This window comes from Notamacropus eugenii, chromosome 1, assembly GCF_028372415.1.
Source record: "Notamacropus eugenii isolate mMacEug1 chromosome 1, mMacEug1.pri_v2, whole genome shotgun sequence".
Classification (NCBI taxonomy): Eukaryota; Metazoa; Chordata; class Mammalia; order Diprotodontia; family Macropodidae; genus Notamacropus; species Notamacropus eugenii.
In genome coordinates, this window is record NC_092872.1 from 265902562 (window position 1) to 265927113 (window position 24552).

Here is a 24552-nt window from a genome sequence, read left to right on the forward strand (position 1 = left end):
TATTTCCACTAATCATTCTGTTCTTTATAATGATTACTTATTCCCTCCCATACTTTAAAAAAAGAAAAATAAAGAAAACATTTTTTAAATGAACATTAAAAAAAGAAAAAATAAACATTAAAAAACAAAAGCCAACCTTCTCATGCCTTCTTAGCACTTAGGTTTCCGAGGCTTGCAGATCCTGAAGGTTCTCTATTATTGGTTGATTTAGAGTTTCTGGAAGAAGTAGATCCAAGAATCCTGCTGACAGCCCACTGATGCCAAACACCACAAAGGGGACAGATGGACTGATAGATTTCTGAAATTGTAAATGTCAGCGGTTGAAATGACCAATTTTTTTCACACCCTTCATACTGTTCTTTCAAGACTCTCAAATTCATTTTCAACCTCATTGAGTCATCTACCATAAATAAAGACAGTCCTCTCAAATGTTCCACAAAATCAATACGCAGAAAACTGCTTTTCATAAATAAGCTCACATTTCATCCTAAAGCCAAACTTCCCCCACAAATGAGTACAAGAAAACACAGCAAAGAGGAAATTTTAACAAAATATAAGAGGCCTCAAGAGGATTTGAGTTCAAATCAACATTGCTGATGGAGACCTCCATTTCCCCATCAGGAAAATAAGGAAACTGGGCTAACTGGTCTCAGAGATGCCCTCCCACTCTAAGATCCTACGGGCAAACAAAGGGTTACAAATATCTTCCTTTTCCTTAGCACTATAAACTTTGTAAGGTGCTTTATTTACATTCTATAATTGGAACCTCACAACCACCCTGTAAGATAGGCATTCATCTCTATATTTTACAAATAAGGAAGCAAAGGATTGGTGACTTGCCCAAGGTCACACAACTCGCACCATCAGAGGTGGGTTTGAATGCAGGTTTCTTTCAACTCCAAATCCAACATTCTTCCCACCATACCATAGGCCAACTCAGCCAGGAAGGCTGATTTCATAAAATATTTATGATAAATTTCATATTCTTTGGGATTTGAACAGAAGCAGGTCTTGGAGGTGGATGATTCATCTTTTTACAAGTACACTTTTTTTCATCAATGAAATATTTTTTTAAATACATAGATGAGGCCATCAGAAACAGGTGAGAAAATGAGGATAGAAATAACGTTTTAAATTTACTATATACTTTATAAAAAAACAAGCTGTATGTAACAATGATTCATAGTTTGATGTGCAAACCTTTTTCTGCACTGATCTGTGTTAAAGTTTGTCAAATTCATAATAATAATGAATAATTGTTTTAAAGTGCTGTTTTTTACAAGACGAAAGTCAGGGAAGTGCTTAACAATAAGAGCTAGCATTTTTATAGCACTATACTAAGCCCTTTCCACATATTATCTCACTTGATGCTCGCAACAACCCTGGGAGGTAGGTGCTATTATTATCCTCCACTGTTGAGGAAATTGAGGCAAAGTGATCTGCCCAAGGTCACACAGCTAGTAGATGTCTGAGGCTACATTTGAACTCTGTCTTCCTGGCTCCTGGTCTAGTGCTCTATCCATTGTACCACTTTGACGCTTAAGAAAACGTAAAGATTTTAAAATCTCAAAGCAAATGTCAATGTGCAAGGGAACTCATTTTCTCCAACAATGCAAACCATCTTCATCTCAAAGTCTTAGGGAGTTTCTTGAGGTTTAGAGAGGTTAGGTAATTTGCTCATGACCACACAGCTAGCAAGTATCAGAGACAAAACTTGAGTTCATGTATTTATTTCTAACACCAAATCCATTACTTTCCCCTAAGTCAAGCTACCATTCCTACAAGTATCTCAGCAATTTTCTCTCAAATAAAAACAAAAACAAAAATCTGACTTACCATGGTGGGTACAAAAGGAGCCAATATACCACCAAGTCTGCAAGTCATTGAACAGACCCCCAGGCCAGCGTTCCTTTTAAGACAAAAATCAGAGAAGTAATCATAAGCCGTAAATAAGAGATGCAAAAGCCAATCCCAGAAGCTAGAGATCTAACATGCAGAATTAATCTAGGACAGGGGTTCTTAACCTTTGTCATATCATGGATCCCTTTGGCAACCTGGTGAAGCCTATGAACCCCAGCAAAGAGTTGCCTACATTAATTATTCAAAGAAATGCTCAATTTTAACCTGAGTTTAGTGAAAATAAAAATGTAATTTTTTCTCCATTCAAGTTCATGGACCTCCTGAAACTGATCCATGGACCTGGACCCCAGATAAGAACTTCTGATCAAGGATACTGGAATTCTGGGAGTCCAAGGTCATTGCAGAATGGGGAGAGAGAAGACATATAAGCAACTAAAAAGGTCCCAGGATTTTAGATTTAAAGAAACCTTGAAGGTTACTGAGTCTCTCATTTGTGTGATAAGAAAACTGAGACTAAAAAATGTTAAGTGATTCACACAGGATACAGTATGTACAAAGTCAGAATTACAACTCAGATCTTTTGACATCAAACAATTCCTATCTGGTTTTGTTTGTTTGTTTCCTCACTTGCTTATAGGCTGGTTAGTTAGTTGTTGGAAAAGAGAGTGGTGAAAAGGGTTTGGATCACTGATTTCATCAATGTATAAGGCTGCCAATGTGAAAATTCTCTCTCATAATAACTGTATTTTAAAGATCAGAGAATACAACTCAGAGTTTCAGAGTCTAGAGCCCACTGGGGGATTTACAACCCCTGGGTATTATCCTTTCATGGTCAGTCACTCAAGTATTTCATTTACTCATTAACTCCCATGTGCCAGGAGGATACATATGAAACATAAGCCATAGTACCTTGGCTAGGTGACTTGCCCAGGATCACACTAAGGCTGGATCCTAACTCTTCCTGACTCCAGGTCTGTTTTTGTTCAGTCTTTTTAGTCATGTCCCACTCTTTGTGATCCCATTTGATTTTCTTGGCAAAGACACCAAAGTGGTTTGCCATTTCTTTCTCTAATGTGCTCTATCCACTGGTATTTTCAAAAATAATATAAGAATTGTTGGGATTATATAGCTCTTTATAGAGGTTATCCCATTTTGGCCTCACAATAACCTTGTAAGGCAAGTGCTATTATCATTCTCATTTTACAAATCAGGAAACTGAGCCAAGCATCCCAGGTCCTGGAAGAGGCTGAGACAGGACTCTGAAGCCCTGAGTCTCTCCACCACACCATCTAGCAGCAACTCACCTAAGAGCCATTTTAATGAAGTTTGATGCTAGTTCTGAGGGGGTAAAAAGATAAATAGCATCAAAAATAAATAAACAGATCAATGCTGGCTGCAGTGGGATGAGGAAGGGGAAAGATGGGAGGGATGAAGCTATCTCTTGAAGAAAACTTGTAAACTACAAAAACTCAGAAAGACAATATTGGAACATCACTGCGCATGTCATTCCCATGAGCATGTCAGTTCCTTGAGGGCAGAGATGTTTCATTTTGTCTTTCTTTTATGCCTAGTGGCTAGCACAGTTTTGGGCATGCAGTAAACATTTAATAAATGCTTAATGAATTGAATGTCCTTCCTTGCCCCCTCCCCCAACACTCTAAGTTCCATGAATATCTTACCTGAACTTTGTATCTCCCTAGAACTGATTGTAATGTTCTGTTTGTGGTAATAAATAATAATAGTAATAAAAAATAAACATTGTTTATTGAGTTGAACTAAACTACAAAATTCCAGGGGGCAGAGCCAAGATGGCGGAGTAGAAAGATGCATATATACTCTAGCGCTTCCCCTACAGCCCACAAAATACCTTTAAAAAATGACTCTCAACAAACTCTAGAGCAGCAGAAGCCACAGAACAACAGAGTGAAAGAGGTTTCCAGCCAAAAGTGACCTGGAAGGTCGACAAGAAAGGTCTATCTCATAAGACACTAAGTGGAGTAGAGCCCAGATCTGACCATGCAGCACTGTGAGGAACAGGACCTGAACAGACCTCCAGGGCAGAATTCCCAGCAGGGAGGGTCCCAGATCCCTCAACCCACAAGCAACAAAGAAAGCTCCAAAGGTCAGTTGGGGAGGGCTTTCCCAGCTGTGCGAGAGGGGAATGGGGTTCCCCCAGAACTAGCCCCAGGTGGCAGCAGCAGTAGCAGCAGCAGGAGGAGGCGGGTGGCTACATAGAAGCAGCCTGGGTCCATTGTCCAGGCAGCTCAGCTTAAAGCCTCTGGGGGAATTGAGCAGCTCATCTGAACCTCAGCCCTCAGTGGTGGCCCCATCCCCACCCAAAGCCCCTGGAGGTGTTCAGCAGCTGATATGAATCTCAGCCTTGAGCACAGTACTGGGGAGAGAAGGAGCACTGGGACCCTCCTCTTGACAAAGGATTCTGAAGTCAGGTAACTGGCTGGGAAAATGCCCAAAAAAGGGGAAAAAAATAAGGCCATGGAAGGTTACTGTCTTGGTGAACAGGTGTCTCCTTCCATACTTTCAGATGAAGAAGAACGAGGCATACTGTCAGAGGAAGTCAAGGCTTCTGCCTCCAGTACCTCCAAAATGAATATGAAATGAGCTGAGGCCATAGAAGAACTTGAAAAGCATGTCAGCACCCTGCTAAAGGAGAACCAAAAAAGTGCTGAGGAAAATAACACCTTTAAAAAGAGGCAAACTCAAAAAGAGATCCAAAAAGCCAATGAGGAGAAGGAGGCTTTAAAAAGCAGAATTAGCCAAATGGAAAAGAAGGTTCAAAAGCTCACTGAACAAAGTAGTTCTTTAAAAGAGAGAACTGAGTTCAGGGAAGCTAATGACTATGAGGTGAACCAAGAGGTTAGAAAATAAAACCAAAAGTTTGAAAAAATAGAAGATAACATGAAACATCTCATTGGAAAAACAACTGACCTGGAAAATAGGTCCAGTGAGACAATTTAAAAATTATGGGACTACCTGAAAGCCATGATCAAAAAAAGAGCCTAGACATTATCTTCCATGAAATTATCAAGGAAAACTGCCCTGATATTTTAGAACCAGAGGGCAAAATAAATATTGAAAGAATCCACCAATCACCTCCTGAAAGAGACTCGAAAAGAGAAACTCCTAGGAATATTGTGGCCAAATTTCAGAGTTCCCAGGTCAAGGAGAAAATATTGATAGCAGCTAGAAGGGAACAATTTGAATATTGTGGAAATATGATCAAGATAACATAGGATCTGGCAGCTTCTACATTAAGGGATCAAAGTGCTTAGAATAGAATATTCCAGAAGTCAAAGGAACTGAGATTAAAACCAAGAGTCACCTACCCAGCAAAACTGAGTATAATATTTCAAGGGAATAAATGGTCATTCAATGATATAGAGAACTTTTAAGCATTCATGATGAAAAGACCAGAACTGAATAGAAAATTTGACCTTCAAACACAAGAATCAGAAGAAGCATAGAAAGGTAAACAGAAAAAAGAAATCATAAAGGACTTTCTAAAGCTGAACTGTTTACATTCCTACATGGAAAGATGATATTTATAACTCTTGAGACTTTTTTCAGTATTTGGGTAGGTGGAGGGATTGTACACACACACACACACACACACACACACACACACACACACAGAGTACAGGTTGAGTTGAATCAGAAGAGATGATATCCGTAAAAAAATAAATAAAATAAAAATTAAGGGGTGAGGGAGAAAAATACTGGGAGGAGAAAGGGAGAAATGGAATAGAGCAGGCTATAATTCATAAAAGAGATAAGAAAAATCTTGGTCAATGGAGGAGAAAAGGGAGAAGGAGAGAGGGGAAAAGTGAAGCTTACTCTCTTCACATATGGCTTAAGGAGGGAATAACATGCTCACTAAATTTGGTATGAAAATCTGTCTTACACTACAGGAAAATAGGGGAGGAGGGGACAAGTGGGGTGAGGGGGATGATAGAAGGGAGGACAAGTGGGGATAAGTAGGGAGGGAAAAAAGTTGGAATTCAAAGTATTAGAAACAAATGTTAAGAATTATTATTGCATATAACTTGGAAATAAGAAACACAGATAATGGGGTATCTTGCCCTACAAGAAAAGAGAGAATATGGGGATAAGGGAAGGGTGGGGTGTGATAGAAGGGAGGACACATTGAGGGAAGAGGTAATCAGAATGCAAGGTATTATGGGGGGGGGGGAGAGTTGGGGAGAAAAATTGGAACTCAAATTTTTGTGGAAATGAATGTCGAAATCTAAAAATAAATAAATACAAGAAACCCCTGCAAATTTGGCCTTAGATATCAGCTGTGTAACCCTAGGCAAGTCACTTAACCCTGTTTGCCTCAATTTTCTCATCTGCAAAATGAGCCAGAGAAGGAAATAGTAAACCTCTCCAGTATCTCTGCCAAGAAAACCTCAATGGGGTCACAAGGGGTCAGACATGACTGAAAAATGACTGAACAACAAAAAAATTAAAAATCACTAAGGGTATGCATGGAACAAATACAGACTAGTCCCCTACAGCAGAGGGGTTCAATCCTTTCACCCCTGAATGAGGAATCTTGGTGCAAATAAAATGAGTACTGAGAAGACAAGAGATCAGAGGACCTGAGTTCAAATCTCAGCTTTGCTGCTTTCCATCTGTGTGAACTTGAACTAATCACTTCCTCTCTGGGCCTAAGTTTCCTCCTCTTAAAACTGAGGAGATTGAGACTAGATCAGGATTAACCTTTTATTAACCTGTTTTGTATCATGGAACCCCTTGGCAGTCAGGTGCCATCTGTGGATCCCTTCTCAGAATCACATTTATAAATACATAGAATTACATGAGCTTACAAAAAAACCCAATTCTAGTGAAATATAGTTATCAAAATATGAAGAAAAAAACAAATTTAAGGACAGGTTGAAGAATTCCTGGACAAGATGATCTCAGTTTTAAATCCTATAATCCTACAGACTTTAAACAGAAGCTGATAAATTTAAGTTTATTCCCAGAGTTAGAAGCTGAAACACATTCCTGGTGAAAGAGTCATCATGGATTAGGTAAAACTTAAAAGTTTGGGCAATGTCTCTAATCCGTTAGGAGTGACATAAGGGAGTTGACCCTTCAATTAAATTCAATGCATTTCAGTTGAACTCAATGGGCATTTATTAAGGGCCTGCTGTATTCCAGACACTGGGTTAGACACTGGCGATATCAAGAAAGGCAAAAAAACCAAAACTGTTCCTGGTCTCAAGTTGCTTCCTGAAAGCCCTACACACCCAGATAAACACAAAATACATCTGAAATACAAAGGCATTTTGGAGGTCAAGGAAGGGCATCAGAAAAGGCCCTGGGGAGGAGGGGATGTAGGAGGCAGGAACACCCTCCAAGAGTGGAGGATGCTGGCACAAAGACCATACTGGGTTGATGGGCTCCACGTGGTAACTGGGCTTTTATTGGTTTCTAAGAGCCTGCAGTGGGAATAAGGCCCTTCTATGTGTCTGAACTGGCCCATGTTACAGCAAGAGTTATCCAGAAACCAGAATAATATTGACTTAAGGAGCTAAACTGCAGAAAGTTAAGGACCAAAAATCAAAGCTCCAGACAGACACTAGATGGCGCAGAGATCTTGTGCTCCCTTGTAACCTGTCCTTCAGTCCAAGGTCAGAGTAGTGGGTTCTTAGAATTCAGGGTTTATGATATCTAGTGCAGTGCTTCTCAATTTTTTTAGTGTTGAGACCCCTTTACACTATAGAAAAAATTACTGAGAACCCCTCCCAAGAGGTTTTGTTTATGTGGGTCAAATATACCCATATTTACCACACTGGAAATTAAAATATCTTAGTAGTATTACAAAAATAATTTTGACCTTGGGAATCCCCAGGATCATACTTTGAGACTCGCTGGTCTAATCCAATTCTTCTCATTTTACAGATGAGGAAAATGGAGTCTTCCCTGGCAAACTGACATGCCCCGGGTCACACAGCCTCTAAGTGGGAGAGCTGAGATTTGAACCCTGAATCTCAGGAAGGCAACGTGGTATTTCCATCTTTACTACTTACTGCCTACTGTGTGATCTCAGGCAAGTGACTTCATCTTTAAGTCCTAGTTTTCTCAGGACTTATTTTTCCTCATGTTACAAGTACTTTACATTATAGAAGTACTTTCTAGCTCTAGAGCTATGATCCTATGACTTAATATTGGATTTTTAAAAAATGATTTTAAAATACATCCATCCAAAAAGTTAAGGAATACTATTGTTTATGAAATACTATTGGGGGCTGGTTTCTAAATAGTTCTATGCCCTGCCCAAGACCACATGTATACTAAATAGCAAAGCCCCTTTGAACTAAGGTCTTCAGACTAAGTTCAGTACTTTATTCCCCATGCTAGCCTGTTCCAGGTCAGGGTGTGTAGGCAGAGCAGGGACTGGTGGAATCTGGGACAAGCAAACCAGAACCAGGGGAACTGAAGTCTGGAGGCAACCCTGCTAAATGCTAGAACAATAGCCAAGAATGCTATCTGTTGTTCCATTTTTTAGCTTCTGGGAAGGACTGTCATCTGGGACGTTGAGAGTTCAGCCAGACCTGATCCACAACATTTCTCCTGGGGATTCATGATCTTCAGCTGGGCTCTCAGGCTGCAGAGAATGGGAAGCAACCAGAGTCACCTCCAGCTATCACAGGGACTTGTCTCCTGCTGGCCCTGAGATGCAAAGCATGAGTTTAGTTTAAAATGGAAGGTGAGAACTATAGTACAGAAGAGGATGGCTATTAAATCTGGAAGGGATGGTGAGGGATTAGGAAGGACACTGATAGACTGAGGAACCCCTAGGAGAAGGCAACCAGGGACCATCCCAGGGCTGCAAACCTCTGCAGATGCAAGGGAGTTGCATGGATGCCTGAGGGAAGTGGAAGAATGTGCCCATTTCCATAACTGGACTTCTGCTTACTGATAACAGTAGCCTGGCATGGGTCCTGTGGTTGAATTACACTGACTGAAGAAAAGGGCCCACCCCCTCTCTATTGGGGGTTGAATTTCCAAATCATGTTGGAGGTACTTGTCCCTGATTTTGTTTTTAAATTTTACTGAACTGCTAGGGAGGGATGTGATGGTGCCATGGATCAAATGCTGCCTTTATAGAAGAAAGCTCCTTCTCCTACATGTACAGCTTTTCTCAGCTATGGATAATTTCTATAAAAAATTTGAATAGGACCAAAGAATCTTGATCAGTTGGGGAGAGGAGAGCTGCCACTGTCATAGATGATAAAGGGATTTTGTGAGTAAATAAGGGCCAGTCCATGGCAAACCCACTTTTTAATCCAATTCCCAGAAAGCCTTCTGAGGAGTGGTCTAAGAAAATATCTTGATATTTCCAGGAAATATTAAAGGGTCTTTGGGGTTGTAAGTGCCCTCTACTATGTCAGATGCATTTGAACTCCCTCCCACAAACTGGCATATATTCCAGGAACCCCAGTTCTCACCTAACCTTTCATCTCTCCTGTGTTGCAAACTAGTAATAGTGCCTGTTCACTCAGCTGCTGCCCCACCTCTGTTCTAAGAATCAGTCAGGACAATCTCTTGATCTTGGCATTTGATGGAGAAGGCATGGCTTGGCAAACCAGCCCTTGGGTGTGGAGTACAGAGTGGGGGAGGAGGATAGCTAGAGAGACAAAGTTTTGATGAAGAGTCTGTGAGGAGAGAAAAGTGACTCTAGGAAGCTGAGGAAGTGTAGGAGAGGTTGGGGGCACATCTGGGCACAGATCCTTGGAGCTTTGGGGTGACTGTGTGAATCCCTGGAGGGCTGGGTTTGGCTCCTAAGCAAACCTGAAATTAGGGTGTATGAGTAAACTGAAAATTATTGGCCAGCAAAGAGATGGGGACTCCTGGTCTGTGTGGCAAGCAGGTAATAAGGGTACACTGAGTCCTAGAATCACATGGTTGAGCAATCGCAGCGTCTGGGGCCAATGACAAAAGAACATGGACAAATGCCACACCTGAGAGGCACAGTTCTGACCCCACAGTAGCCCCACCATGGAGAGAGTGCCTGGCTAAGGCAGGGGAGGTGTGCAAGCAGAGCTTGGAAAGTGATTTAGAAAAGCATGGATATGTGAAGGAAAACTAGAAGCCTAAAGCTAGAAGGAAACTCAGATCCTCCACTGAAGGGGCTCTTGACATTTTTGGGAATGTATCCTGGTCCCCTTGGACAGGCTGGTGAAGTCCATGGACCCCTTCTCAGAATCATGGTCTTAAATACATGAAATGTATGGTAAGACAGTTTTCCAAAGTGGCCCATCCATCAAACGATAGCTATGAGCCCTCTTTTATACAGCAGCCTTTCAGATACTTTAAATAACTAGCGTGTTTCCTCCAAAATGGGGGCAACCAAAGCTGGTGACTTGGCCTCCACCAGTAAGGCTCTCACTGGGAGCAGAACTCCCAAAGATTAAGGTCAAACCTTCATTTCAAATGGGTACAAGATGGTCATGTCCCTCCCCTGCCAGAGCACCTCCTGAGAGCCCTTGCTAATGAGAGCCAGAACCAGAGCTAGACCCACAGCCAGGGAGATGCTGTGTTTCTCAGGGTGCTTCTGCCCCAGCTCAAAGCCTTAGCTTGCACATTGTCATGTGGCCCGGCTCCTACCACAGGGTGGTGTCCTGGGGCTGTGCTTCTGTCAGATGCTGTGGGGCCGGGGGGATCCCCAGAGTGGCCATGCCCCCAAGAGCCAGGGGTCAGGGGACTCACCAGGACCTGGACAAGATGATACTGGTCCTGTAGATCCTCAGCCCTGGGTGGGACCTGGGCCGGATCCAGGGGGCTGAGTGAACCCTCCCCTACTTGGAGAGCCCAGTGAATGAGGCAATCCCAGCCGAGGCAGAAGCCAGGAATGCAGCAGAACAAGACACCGCCAAGAGCCAGGCAGACATGGCGAGGAGTTGGAAAGGACCCGAGGCGGTGTCACTAATGGAAGCCGAACCAGAAGGAAGTCAGGGAGGGGCTGGTGGCAGGATACACAGTCTGAGTTTCAGGGCTCTGGGCTTTGAAAGCACAGGTAACACGAGAGAAGTTAAACCAGACAAAAGGAGTGTGCTTAGTAATCTGCCTTCCTCATAGCAGGCTCCAGACCAGCCCCAGGAACTAGCAAAGAGATCCCTGACCCATCATCCCAAGACTCCACAGCACTGGGATATCTGCCCTCTCCCATCTGGGTGTGTGCGATCGGACAGCTCATCAGCCATGCCCAGAAGGCACTGTTTCTATTTCCAGCTCCTTCTTCAAAGCCCAGCTCAGATCCTACCCTCTTCCCTGAATCCTTTCTCACTCCTCCCAGATTAAAGAGATGTCTGCAACATAGTATTCTTTATAGTATTTTGTCTGGACCCCTCCCCCCTTTGCCCTTCTAGCATTACAGCTGGCTCACGCTCATCTGGGTTCATGGCTCCACGTCTTCCAGCAGATTCTAACAAAAAGACTGTTGTTTCTCATCATTACTTCTATCCCCGGCCCACTTCACTTGGATATAGAAGATGCTTAATAAGATGTTAATGAGACAGCATGGCATAGTTGGGAAAGAGTCAAGACCAGGTGATCATACCGAGATTTAGAGCTGGAAGCCACATATTGGCCACTGGGTCCTATCTCTTCATCTTAAAAATGAGGAAGCTGAGGCACAGAGACATGAAGGGACTTCCTTAAGGTCACACAGGTAGTAAGTATGCAAGGCACAATTTGAACCCAGGTCTTCCAGACTCCAGTACAAAGCCCTATCTACAACAAGCTACTTCAAGTTTAAGTCCTACCTCTGATGCATGCTTGCCAAGTAAGTCATTTAACCTCTCAGTATAATACATAGGGAGCTGATCCAAATTTACAAAAAGAGAAGCCATTCCCCAACTGACCAATTGTCAAAGGATCTGATAAGGCAGTTTTCAGAGAAAGAAATCCAAGCTATCAATAGACATTTTTTTAATGTTCTAAATGAGAAATCATTGAAAGAAAGGAGGAAAGAAAGGAAGGAAGGAAAGAAGAAAGGAAGGAAGGAAGGAAGAAAGGAAGGAAGGAAGGAAGGAAGGAAGGAAGGAAGGAAGGAAGGAAGGAAAGAAAACTCAATGCCCTGAGACAATTCTCTAAAACAAGAGGTTACAGGGTGACAGCTGAAGTGAAAATGTAGGTGGTGATGGTTTGATAAGTAAACTGACAGTGATTAATGGACATCAGTCTGGGAATTCTAAATCACCTAGGGAATCCTGACAAGTTTCTCTATTCTCCTTTACCTCAAAGCCAAAAATGCCAAGTTCCTAGGTAACTGATTCCTTCAATAAACATTTCTTGGGACCTATGATGTAAGGGAAAAAAACAGTAAACATGAAATCAGAAGACATGAGTTTGAATCCTATAAGGAAGCTCACTACAGGGGGAGGGGCAGGAGGACAATGAGGTCAAGGACAAAAAACACAGAGCCAATATACACATTACAAAATACTCGTTGTGAGAGTAAAGATGCCCACTGCTGGGGAATAACTGAAAAAAACCCAACCAAACAACAACAACAACAACAAAAACCTGTGGGATATGAATGTAATGAAATATTATTGTACAGTAAGAAATTAGGACAATGAGGGATTTGGAGAAACCTGGGGAAGATTTATATGACGCGGTACAGAATGAAATAAAGACAACCAGAAGCCCAATGTAAATAAAGACAACAAGGTCAAGGAAAGATTAGGAAAAGGAAGCCAAAGGCTGAGTAACTGAATAACTAATAATCGTCCTGAAGAACAGATAAGGAAATACACCTCTCTCCTCCTGAGCAAGAGGTGGGGGACTAGCAGAGCAAAATATTGTATACATTGTATACATTCTCAGACATGACCACTATATGGAGTATTTTTGCTTAACTGTTTTCTTTGTTTTTAGGGAGGCTCCAATATTGGGAGGAAGGGAAGGGTATTTCCTGAAATGATTTTAATGTAAAAACAAAAGCCATCAAGACAAATTGTTTTTAACAATCACATGAAACTAGAGGGTGTGACTAGGGCACATTCATTTAATGATCTGACAACGATTATTAAATGTATTTGTTCAAATTCTCCATTGAAGCTTTCTTACAGTAACTAGGAAGTACAGTACATCTAACTTCGGACACTTATTAGCTGTGTGACTCAGTTGCCTCAGCTGTAAAATGGGGATAATAACAGAACCTACTTCCCAGGGTTGTTGTGAAGATCAAACAGGAGAATATTTGTAAAGCACTTGGTTCATAGTAAGTGCTTTACAAATGCTTATTTCCTTCCCTATTTTTCCTCATGGTATTTAATCATGGTGAGTGGAGAGCAAGCCCTGGTAGAGCCTGAGAAACCAGGTAATGATGCATTTGGGAGCAAGGCTGTCCAAACATCAGTTAAGGTGATAGATGGACTTCAGTCAGGATGCCTGAAGGGACTACCCACCCTGATGAACTCATGACCCATAGGCATCGAAGTTAGAATGACAAGTGGAGGAAAAAAAGAATCCAAAGGCTGGTTCTACATGTACCTGACATTGAATCTTAGAGCTGAAAGGGATCTTGGAACCCCTCCTGTCTAACTCCAGTCCAGTTTACAGGTGAGGAAACTGAGGCCTACAGAAGTTAAGTGACTTGCCCAAGATCACACAAGCTGGAAGATCCAGGAGATGAACTGAGATCCTCTGACTACAAGTCCAGGCTTCATTTCACTATACCATGCTACTTAGTTTCCTTGTACTTGCTTAGATGTGAATATGGTGGCGCCATAGTGCATAGAGTACCTACCAGGCCTGGAATCAAGAAGGCTTATCTTCATGGTTTAAATCTAGCCTCAAAAACTGACTAGCTGTGCCCCTGTGTGAGTCATTTAACCCTCTTTGCCTCAGTTTCCTCATCTGTTAAATGAGCTGGAGAAGGAAATGGCAAAACACTCCAGTATCTCTACCAAGAAAATCCCAAATGGGGTCAAAGAGAGTCAGACATGACTTTAAACAACTGAAAAACAACAAAATCTCCTTGAAGGCAGGGACTGTTCAATTGTTATCTTTCAATCCCAAGAGCCTAGCACAATGCATAGCAGTTGGGGCTAACAGAGGTTCTTTGATTACTATTTCATTTCAATTGTGTAACTCCACAGAACTGGGTAATATCAGAGCAGGATTTTTTGGCGTGTGTGCATGTGTGTGTGTGTAGTTGGGTGTGTGTGTGTGTGTGTGTAGTTGGGTGTGTGTATGTGTTCCAGACTCTTTGGGCAATCTAGGAGAGCCTAGGGCCACCTTTGCAGAAAAAAATGTTTTCAACTGTATAAATACACAGAATCACAAAAGATACCAATTATATTCAAATACAGTTATCAAATTTGTAAGTTCATGGACCCCAGACCCTGTAACAGAGGAAGAAAATGAAATCATATATTTTCCAGCAAATAAACTGCACCTTAGAAGCTAGAAGTATTTACCATTGAGTATTGGCTCTTAGCTTCTAGTTCCTACATAGTTTAGTTCCTGCATAGTTCATGACAGTCATGGTTTATTACATAAAAACATTTGTCCTACAGGACTGGGCAGGGGGCGGAGACCAGCATGGTGAGCTGGAGATCCTCTGGCAACCACCAGCTTTCTGAATACCTGTTTCCTTTGCTCATGGGGCCCTGACACATCACTTTCTCCACACCCTGTGGTTTATTTGAATGGAGTCCATTGTTTTATGGGATAATCTTCGAGTCCAGGGAGTAACCTGTGAACTCAGTCCAGTCTCCTGTTCCCAGCGGTTAGAACAACAATGGCCACAGTCCTATTAACCAAGCAACTTAAATTTACAATGTGTTTTTTCTTACAGCACTCCCTGCAAGGTAGGTAACATGTAGGCTACATTATTATAATGGTTTTCCAGATAAGGAAACTCAGTTAAAGTGGTTTGCTTCTGGTCCCCTGGCTGCCAGTCTATTGCTCCTCCCATTTCATGCTGACTCCCATACTCTGCCCTGTTGATCAACTCACTGGTCCTCCTCCCACCCCTTCCCATACTTCCTTACCACCTGTCATCCCTGAATGGGAGCCATTAACGGCTGGATCCCACAGAAGAGGTGGGGGCAGGGGCTGAAGCAATGGATAAAAGTTGCCGAGAAATACGCTTTGCAAGAAAACACTTTTTAATCCTCAAAACTTTTTAAAAATGGAATGGTTGTCTGGGGAAGGAATACATTCCCTCTCAGTGGAGGTCTGGAAGCTGGGGATGGATAACCACTTAATGGGAAGGATGTAGAAGGGCTTCCTAGATAGTCAGTCAACAAGTATTTATTAAGTACTGTGTTCCAGATGCTGTTCTAAGGTAAAGATTTATGTTAATGACAGCTAAGTTTACTTCCAACTTCAAGATATTGTGATTATATTGTAACATTGTCCCCATTTCACCAAAATACACCATAAATTTGCCCTTAATATCTTGGCAGGGAGGATGGAAAGGCGGGGTACAATGCAGAAAAGAGAATTTAGGGTCGGAAGACCCAGGTTCAGAACCAAGCCCTGCTAATCATAAGATCATAGATCTAGGCATCTTATCCAACCTCTCTCCCCATTTTACAGATAAGGAAACTGAGGCCCAGGAAGTGTAAGTGATTTTCCCAAGTTTACCCCATTAGGATAACAAGTTGTAGATCTAGTGATGGAAGAGAGCTCAGAGGGCCCCTTACACAACCTCATTTTACAGATGAGGAAACTGAGGTCCAGGGAGGTTGAGTGACTTTCCCTTGTTTATTTAGGTTTGATGTTGTTGGTTTATTTCAATAACGTATGACTTTTCATGGCTCATGTGGGGATTTTTTTGGCGGAGTTACAGCAGTGGTTTGCCATTTCCTTCTCCAGCTCATTTTATAGATAAAGAAACCAAGTCAAACAGGGTTAAGTGACTTGCCCAGGGTCACACAGCTAGTGAGTGGCTGAGGCCAGATTTGAACTTGGGAAGATGAGTCTTATCTATAATATGATGGGATTGGAGCTGAGTCTCTCTGAGGTCCCTTCCAAGTCAAAATCTGTGATCCTTCGATTAGTGTCATCATTAAGACAATGACAATAATAATTGTAGAGCATTTAGCAAAGTACCTGAGACACAGTGAGTACTACATAAGTGTCAGTAACTGCTCAATTGATTTTCTTTTTCTTTTTTATCCTCAATTGATTTTCTTCAGGATTCTGTGTCTCTGAAGATAAAGGTATAAGGCTAACATCTTAGCACACTGAAATTGTGGGGGTGGGGAATCAAATTTCCTTTATCCCACATAAAACCTGTTTGGGCAAATATATTTAAGTGCTGTGGAGGAAATAGTACCTTCTTTATAAAGTCTTGCAGCCTATTCACTACGATCATGCATTTCTCCATGGCCCTCTGAGAAATACTAATTTTCAATTTCTAGGAAGCACAAAAAAAAGGAAATAAGCATTTATTATGCACCTACTATGTGCCAGGCACTTTACAAATACTATCTCATTTGATACTCAAAGCAAGTCTTGGAGGTAGATACTGTTCTGATCCCCATTGTTGTGCAGCTGAGGAAACTGAGGCAGAGAGAATTAAGTAAGTCTAGTCACAAGCTAGCAAGTAAACTCAGGTCTTCCTGACTTCAGATCCAGCACTCTATGCACTGCACCCTGTAGCTGTCTCTAATTTTTAGGAAACAGTAGGGTTCCACATCTCACAGCTATACTATAATGCCCATCAAATATCAGTATTTTTAAAATGGGACTTTACCAAGGAGAAGCATAGTAAAGGATGTCATTGAGGAGACTTGTTATGTGTCAGGGAGAAGGGATTATCACTGTCTATGGGCACCATTGGGGTCCATACATCAGGAGAAATCACAAAAGACTTCTAGTGCATTAAAAGGATCCTGAGTGGTGAAGTATGGTAGGACATGGTCAAGAGTCAAACAGGAATGGGTTGGGATCAGCACTCTTAGAGCTACATGGATGAGATCATGGATCCAGGAGACTTTCTGAGTATAGCATGAAAATGATCTAATTCTCCAAAAGGAGAAGACTATAGAAGACAGATCATGCTATTAACAATATAAATGGCGGTCAATCTTCCACATTTAGATATCATACATTGAAATTCTGGTGTTGTTTGAAAATACTAATTATGATATTAAGCATGACTACCTTATCACTGTAGGATAGAGTTCTGAGGTGTAGATGTAGACCGTGTTGAAGGCAGCACTTATGGCCAGTTTTCCACTCAAGGCCAGCAATATGGGATTCCAAAACAAACCTATGGAAAATTAAAGAAGGATGATTTCTATCAGGACTGAAATGGGTGGTGCTTTAACTGGAGAGCTAAATCAGACTGAAGTTGTTCTCAGGAGATTAAACCTCAAAAAAGAGTCAGGCTAGAGTCAGCTGCAATGACTCTGATTGTTCAGTTGTCACTGAAAACATTAACCTCTTGGAAATGGGCCAAGGGCAATGGGCAATGATTTGACAGTCATTATCCATGTGACCTTGGATAAATCATCTTACCTATCTGAGCTTCAGTTTCCTCATTAATGAAGAGAAGGGGTTGAAGTGGATGACCTCAATGCCTCTTCCAGCTTTAAATCAATGACCCTTGAAACCCTAGAGCATTACTGGAGGTCTGATTCTTGGCTTCCCCAACGTATTATAAGCTCCTCAAGAATATGTTGTGGGTTGGATATTTCTAACATGATATCTACAATGCCAATGGGCAACTGAACAACAACAACTTCCTGACTCCAAATTCCATACTCTACCCACTGTGCAACCTACTTGCCCAGAGTCTATACTGATAGAAGGAGTGTGTAGATCCATGACATTCCCAGTCCTTAAAGGATTGAAGGGCCATTACTATTACTCCATGCCTTCCAGAGCTCAACCACCACTAACAGCTGATATTTACTAAGTACCTTAAAGGTTGCAAAGTTCTTTTTAACAGACAACTGATAGCTAATCTCTTGGGAGATAGAACCTCTTAATGTTTATTATGCTACAATATTACATCTTCCCTCTTTCTCAAAGTCTTTTAATGAATCACTGGATTCATGAGGTCAACAATGTCACCCTCCATCCAACAGCATAAATTATTACCCATCTACTCATCTTACCCTGTGTCACTCTTGCTTCTTCCCTTCCACAGATCCATCCTCAAGGAGATACCTGAAATGTTAGTGGTCTCCCTGTAGGTTTTTTCCATTTCATGTGTATAAGTGATGTACTCAGACTGCCTACCCACTATCCCTTGTTCTTGCCATGTGATCATGACCAGTCTACATCTTTTTCCATTCATACATTTCTTCCTTGATATCTCTTAGCATACTTCTCACATATAGGTCATCATTGAAAATATGCTGGATCTTGCCTGTGCCACCATGCAACTCTTTATTGTCCTCTCCTTTAGATTCCTTGGTGTTCTAAGATCCTCAAGCATACATGTCCTGGAGACCTGCTGTGTCTAAAAGACAGCTCTGTATACCGGGGAATAGCTTAGGATCATTAAAAGTATTTCAGTTTCCTAGATGCAGATAGTGTAATTCAATGAAATCATTCAATCTGCATTTATTCAGTTTCTGCCATGTGAACAGTCCTGTAATTAGCATTGTAGATGTCATGTTAGAAATCCAACCCACAACATACTCTTGAGGAGCTTATAATACGTTGGGGAAGCCAAGAATCAGACCTCCAGTAATGCTCTAGGGTTTCAAGACTCATTGATTTAAAGCTGGAAGAGGCATTGAAGTCATCCACTTCAACCCCTTCTCTTCATTAACGAGGAAACTGAAGCTCAGATAGGTAAGATGATTTATCCAAGGTCACATGGATAATGATTGTCAAAGACAGAATTTGAAACCAAACTCTAAATATAGCACTCTTTCAATTCCCTTGGGAGCTTGTAAAGTTCATGGCATCTAGTACCATTCTGCATGAAGATGCCAATGGCCATGAGCTCTTAGTGCATGATACTGCAGGCAGGATCCCAAACCCCAAAACCTAGCTCATCAAACCTAATTCCATGGAGGGAGAACACATCATAATACTTTGATATTTCAAGGATTTATGATTTCATAAATACGGCTCCTTCCCCCAACTTGTACAGATTACAACCTGCTCCAACACTCTGGAGAAGAGTTCGATGAAGATTGGAAATATTCTCTAGTGGATAGTCTTCTATGGAGTCAGGAATAGAAGACAGTCTGGACTGTGGTTCCATTAATATAGGGGACCTTGGGGTGAGGAAATTCCCTCTTCATATGTGGGTCAGCACTTTCTCTTAAGAAGTTAAGTGACTAAGAACTATAGCCAGAACGTATTAGAGGCAGATCCTGAACCCAGATTTTCCTGATCCTTGGGTATGTATATATCACATTTTTTTAAAAGACACCCTCTACCTCCAATCACCAAAATTCATGCTTTAAAATTGGGAAAGTTTGGAAGAAGTATAAGCAGATGGGCTCAGCTCTGCCCTTGGATCGAAGCAGAAAGGTTTCAGTCATTTGCTTGGAGCTCTGCTTATGAAAATTTAGCCTGGTTTGTTTTTTGTTTTTTGTTTTGTTTTGTTTTGTTTTTAAGAGAGAGAGAAGAGGAAAGAAGCAGGAGAAAGTGCAAGACTCTCCATGCAAGGTGACATTACCATGCAGGATTCCCTTTCCAGTTTCAGTCTTTGCCATTTTGGCTCTGGGGTAAGCAGAAGAAGCAAGCAGCTGTAGAGGCTTCCAAAGGGGGTGATGGTGCTTTGTTCTTTGGTCAGACCTGCGGCAGTTACCAGAATTTACTGCTGGCCAAAAGCTCTGGGAAACTTCCCAAGGGAGATGAGAGGGAGACAGATAAGAAGGAAGGGTGGAGATTGGCAGCTGGGCAAGAGTAAATGAGTGAGTAGTGATTCACTCTCCTCTCCTTCTGTCTCTGGCCATGGCAAGTAGCCAGTTGCTTCTTGCGGTATATTTAATTTAAACCTTTGTCTGCCCTAGCAAATAAATATTGAATGGGTGAAGGACAAACCACATTTTACTTTTTACAAACCCTGTTTCCTAAGGAAAACCTTTGCCTCTTGCTGTGAAAAGAAGTGATGTACTTAGATCTCCCAGAAGCCCAGTCACTGGTACAAAGGAGAGGCTTGAGAGGGTGGGGGAAGCCTTCTGGATGGAGAGGATGAATTAAGAAACTATTTTTCTTTATTGTTTTGTCCCTCAGGGGGAAGACTGAGAGGAGATGTGAGGAGAAAGTATGTGGGTAATTACTCTATAAAAATGAATATGATTTTAAATGAATTTTTTTAAAAGAATTAGACACAATTAACCATGAATGTATGAACTGCTCAGGATTGGAAATCTGGGCATTTGGAGGGCTTAATTCTATTCTACAACACTTCTTAAGCCCAGGCTGTGTCAGGTACTGCCCTAAAAGAGCTTACATTCTAGCATACTCATTAGTAAAGATAAAGTAGACACAAATTTATTTCATTAGAAAGCAGGAAGGCTAGTAACTGGGCAAAGAAGGAAAAATATTGGGTACAAGGTGGCATAGAAATCATGATCAAACTGAGGCATCTCTAAGGGAATACCTGAATAGGCAGGTCAGTCCCATTTAATCAATGCCTGCTCTATCACCTATGGGACCCACAAAAACTTTGCACCAGGAGTTGGCCTTCATGAACATTGCTAGAAACACCAAAAAGCTCCATGTAATCATCATCATCATCATCATCATCATCTTCATCTACATAGTTTAGGCAGCTAGGTAGAGCCATAGTGCAAAGAGCATTGGGTCTGGAGTCAGGAAGACCTGAGTTCAAATTTGACCTCAGATGCTTTCTAAGCTACGTGATCTTGGGCAAATCACTTCACCCTGTTTGCCTCAGTTTCCTCATCTACAAAATGAGTTAGAGAAGGAAATGGCAATCCATGCCAGTATCTTTGCCAAGAAAACCCCAAATGGGGTCATAGAGAGTTGGACGCAACTGAAACAACTGAATAATGACAATCAATTTACATAGCACCTACTATACAACAGGTGCTGTGATAAGCACACCATTTGATCCTCACAATAGCCCTAAGAGGTAGGCATTACCAGTGTCCCCATTTTTCATTTGAGGAAACTGAGGTAAACAAAGGCTAAGTGACTTACCCAAGATTACAAAACTTCTAAGTATCTGGGGATCAATTTGAACTCATGTCTCCCTGACTCCAAGCCCAGTGCTCTATCCACAGTGGCACTTGGCTACCTCTTAAATGTTCTCCAAAAAAGTTAAAAAAAAAAAAAGTCTGCCACTTTTTTAGCATAAGAGAGCCAGCCCCTCTCATTCAGATGAGCAGAATCACAAAAATACTACTGTCATTGCACCAAAACTTTTTCCCAGTGTGCACCAACAAGTGCAGGTAAATCCCAGTCCAGTGTGCCTGCCATCTTAATATTTTGCCTCTGTGTCTATTTTCGGATTTCCTCACCTTTAAGCTTTAGTGGCAATAATCTTGGGTCAGAGTGGGATGATCAGGAGAAAACCACCTCAAGATAGTTGAGGGATAGAAAGGTAACTAACAAATTCAATTTCTTCATCTGAAAAATGAGAAGAGTTGGACTGAAGACCACTGAGGTCTCTTCTACCTCTAGAAATATGATCTTATATCATCAGTTCCTTTAAGGACACTCAGTCTCTGCTCCAGCTAGTTCCAAGGTACTAGTTCTAGCCCTGGGAATCTCCATTCCAGCCTTGCTTTCTTCGGTGCATTTTATAAGATCGACCAATCAACAGGCATATATTAAGTATTTATTAACTTTACTACACACCAGACTCTGTGCTGGGTACTGAGGATACGAAACAGAAATGAATCAAGACCACTCGGCATCAAACCTCAAGTGCAGAACCTTACAGGTCTTCTAGTCCAATCTCCTCTTTTTGTAGACTGACATCCAGAGGGCTTTGGGGTTTTCCCCAAGGTCACACAACTAATAAGTGGCAGAACCAAGATGCTCGTACCAGGACTCTGACTCCTAGCCCAGTACATCTCACTACTCGTGGGCTCCCCAACTCTGACACACAAACACCACCATATCACAAGATTGAGAAAATGAAAATTCATTTACGTTAGGCTAGTGAACAATTATTAGGGCATGATTGAAAAGGGGGCTCTGTTTCTGTTTTTTAAATCCTCCACACTATGAAAACAAAAGTGATTTTTCAACTAAATGCTGTATTTCTATAGTTGAATGGATGAAACTTGAGAGGAACACCAAATACTGAATTGTTTCCTCTGAACCCTGGCTGCCACCCCTGTAGTCATGGGGCCATTTCTTACTAATGGGACATCCTCCAATGACGTGGATGCTCAGTATGCCCATTTTGCTCCTGTGCCATGCCAAAGTTGGGTTGGAAATTAGGAATCCTCAGAAATGCGAATGACATGACATGCTTTTAAAACTCAATGATTCCTAACAAGCCATTGTGAATCTTTTCTTTGTTTCTTTGTCTGTTTAAATCATTCTCATCTTACATTCCTGAGAAGCTTTTAGATTATTCTACAACAGTATCTTTTTCTTCTTAGGAAAAAAAAAGCCAGCCTTCCAGCACAATAGAACAGCCAGGAGGTCAGCCATATAAGGAACAAACATTATATCATGGAGGGAAATGAGTCACCCGGCATCATGTTGAGAACTGAGTCAGCTTCAGACTGACTCACATCTTTCTGGGCCAAGGAACAATTCTAGTCCTGGCCTGATGGAAAATGACTCACATGTTACCTCGGCAAGGTCTCCTCACCATGAAATCAACCTAGAAGCAAAGCAGGTTTCCATATAGCTTGGCAACTTTGCCTGAAGTCTTATTCTCTGCTGGGAGCAACTGAAACATGAGTTTCTCCAGTCCATATGAGACTTTAATTCCAGTTAACAAGTTAGGCATAGACTGAGTGCCAGGTAATTGTGTTAGGTGTGGGGGCTAAAAAGATTTTCAAAAAAATGGAACAAACCTTAGAGAAGGTTACACTACAAATATGAGTTATAATGTACCTTAGAGATCATCTACTTTGGACCCATTTTACAGGTGAAGAAAATAAGGCCCAAAGAGGGGAAATAACCAAGAACACAAAGGTAGCCTGTAGCAGATCTGGGAAATGAACTCAGGTCCTTTGGCTATAAATTTATCATTCTTCCACTATACTATGATTTATGTCCTTACCCTCATTATTTAGTTATTTTTCAGTCATCTCCAGTTCTTTATGACCCCATTGGAGGTTTTCTTGGCTAAGATTCTAGAGGGGTTTGCCATTTCCCTCTCCAGTTCATTTTACAGATGAGGAAACTGAGGCAAACAGGGGTAAGTGACTTGCCTAGGGTCGCACAGCTACTAAGTGTCTGAGGCCAGATTTGAACTCAGGCAGACTCCTGGCTCTGTACTCTATGCACTACAGAGCCACCTAGTTGTCCCATCCTCATTATAGCAGGGTCAATGAACAAATTAGTTCTGTTATTAAATATATACGATCTTTCATTTAACCTCTCACAGCCTCAATTTTCTCATCTGTAAAATGAAGACATCAAAATACCCACCTGACAAAGTTGCTGTGAGGATCAGATGAGATCCTGTGCAGTAGTAAAGTGCTTTGTAGACAAAGCACATTAATGTCTGTTATCGGCTCCTAGTAGGTCTATGACTATGGGCAGATACTCAATTAGCTATCTTTGAAATGTCTTAACAATGGAATATCAAAGTCAGTTCTGAGTTGTCATTGCTGGAAGTTATGATGTTTTTAGAAAATCATCTACCAGGGTAACTATCCAATAAAAACCAAATCTAAAAGAAAAAGATGCAATAAAAACAACAAATATTGCAAGAAGCCGCATGTGGCAGTGAAGAGGACTGGCTTGGGAGTCAGAGATCTAGGCTCAAATCCAGATTCTACTTCTGAGTTACCTGTGTGACCTCAGGCAAGTCACTTCCACTCTATGAGGCTCCATTTACTCGCCTGTAAAATGAAGGGACCCTAGGGTTTGTGTAGTTCAGTTCTCTTATTTTATAGATCAGAAAAGTGAAGCACAATAAGTAATTAGGAAATTAGGAAAAAACTCAAAGTCTAACATGGATACTCTGGCTCCAAATCCAGAATTTCTCTCTGGTGCAACAACGCCCCTCATACATAATTGTGGGCTCATCTGAAAACAGTGATATTGGCAAGACCCAGTAATGGGGACTACAGCTCCAAAAACATCCAAAATGTCTTAAATGAAAGCCTCACTAAACACTAAGGAAGGTAATATTTGAAAATCAGTTTTTTAAAAAGATGATTCATTCTTTTAACTCAACAAGTTTTTACTATGAGTTTGCTCTATGTAGTGCACTGGGCTAGGCTATAAGGAAGATACACAGATACAGAAAACACATGCTGTCTCTTCCTTGGAATTCAATCTTCCTTGGATTCCAACATTTTTCTGTGGACAAATTAGATTATCCACCCTGTAGGTTTATCCAAAGCAACTCTTGTTTTACACTTCATAGGAATATTGTCATTCACTCACCAACTATTTAGTGGCCCTTTTCTATGAAGAGAAAGCCTCTTTCCAAGAGCTGAGAACAGCTGGGAAAGAAAGCAGATTCTGGAATTAGAGGATCTGGTCCTAATTCTCCTTCTGATGCTTGACCCTGGGCAAGTCACTCTACCCCCTGTGAGCCTCAGGGGGTTTCCTCCTCTGAAAAAT

The 24552-nt window shown here is 41.5% G+C and overlaps 1 protein-coding gene across 6 annotated transcripts in view; it reads right to left on the bottom strand.

Annotated features, from left to right (window-relative positions):
* LOC140517508 (solute carrier family 22 member 15-like) overlaps positions 1-24552 on the bottom strand; it is a 229343-nt gene that overhangs the window by 141162 nt on the left and 63629 nt on the right. For all 6 annotated transcript variants that reach the window (XR_011971612.1, XR_011971613.1, XM_072628843.1 and 3 more), the window contains 3 exons: positions 17014-17122; positions 1837-1909; positions 137-298 (listed from right to left, as the gene is read on the bottom strand). Coding sequence is in view for 4 of the 6 variants with exons in the window: in XM_072628843.1 (XP_072484944.1) it covers positions 158-298; positions 1837-1909; positions 17014-17122 (323 nt within the window). In the remaining 2 variants the exon portion in view is untranslated. The remainder of the gene's footprint in view (positions 1-136; positions 299-1836; positions 1910-17013; positions 17123-24552) is intronic.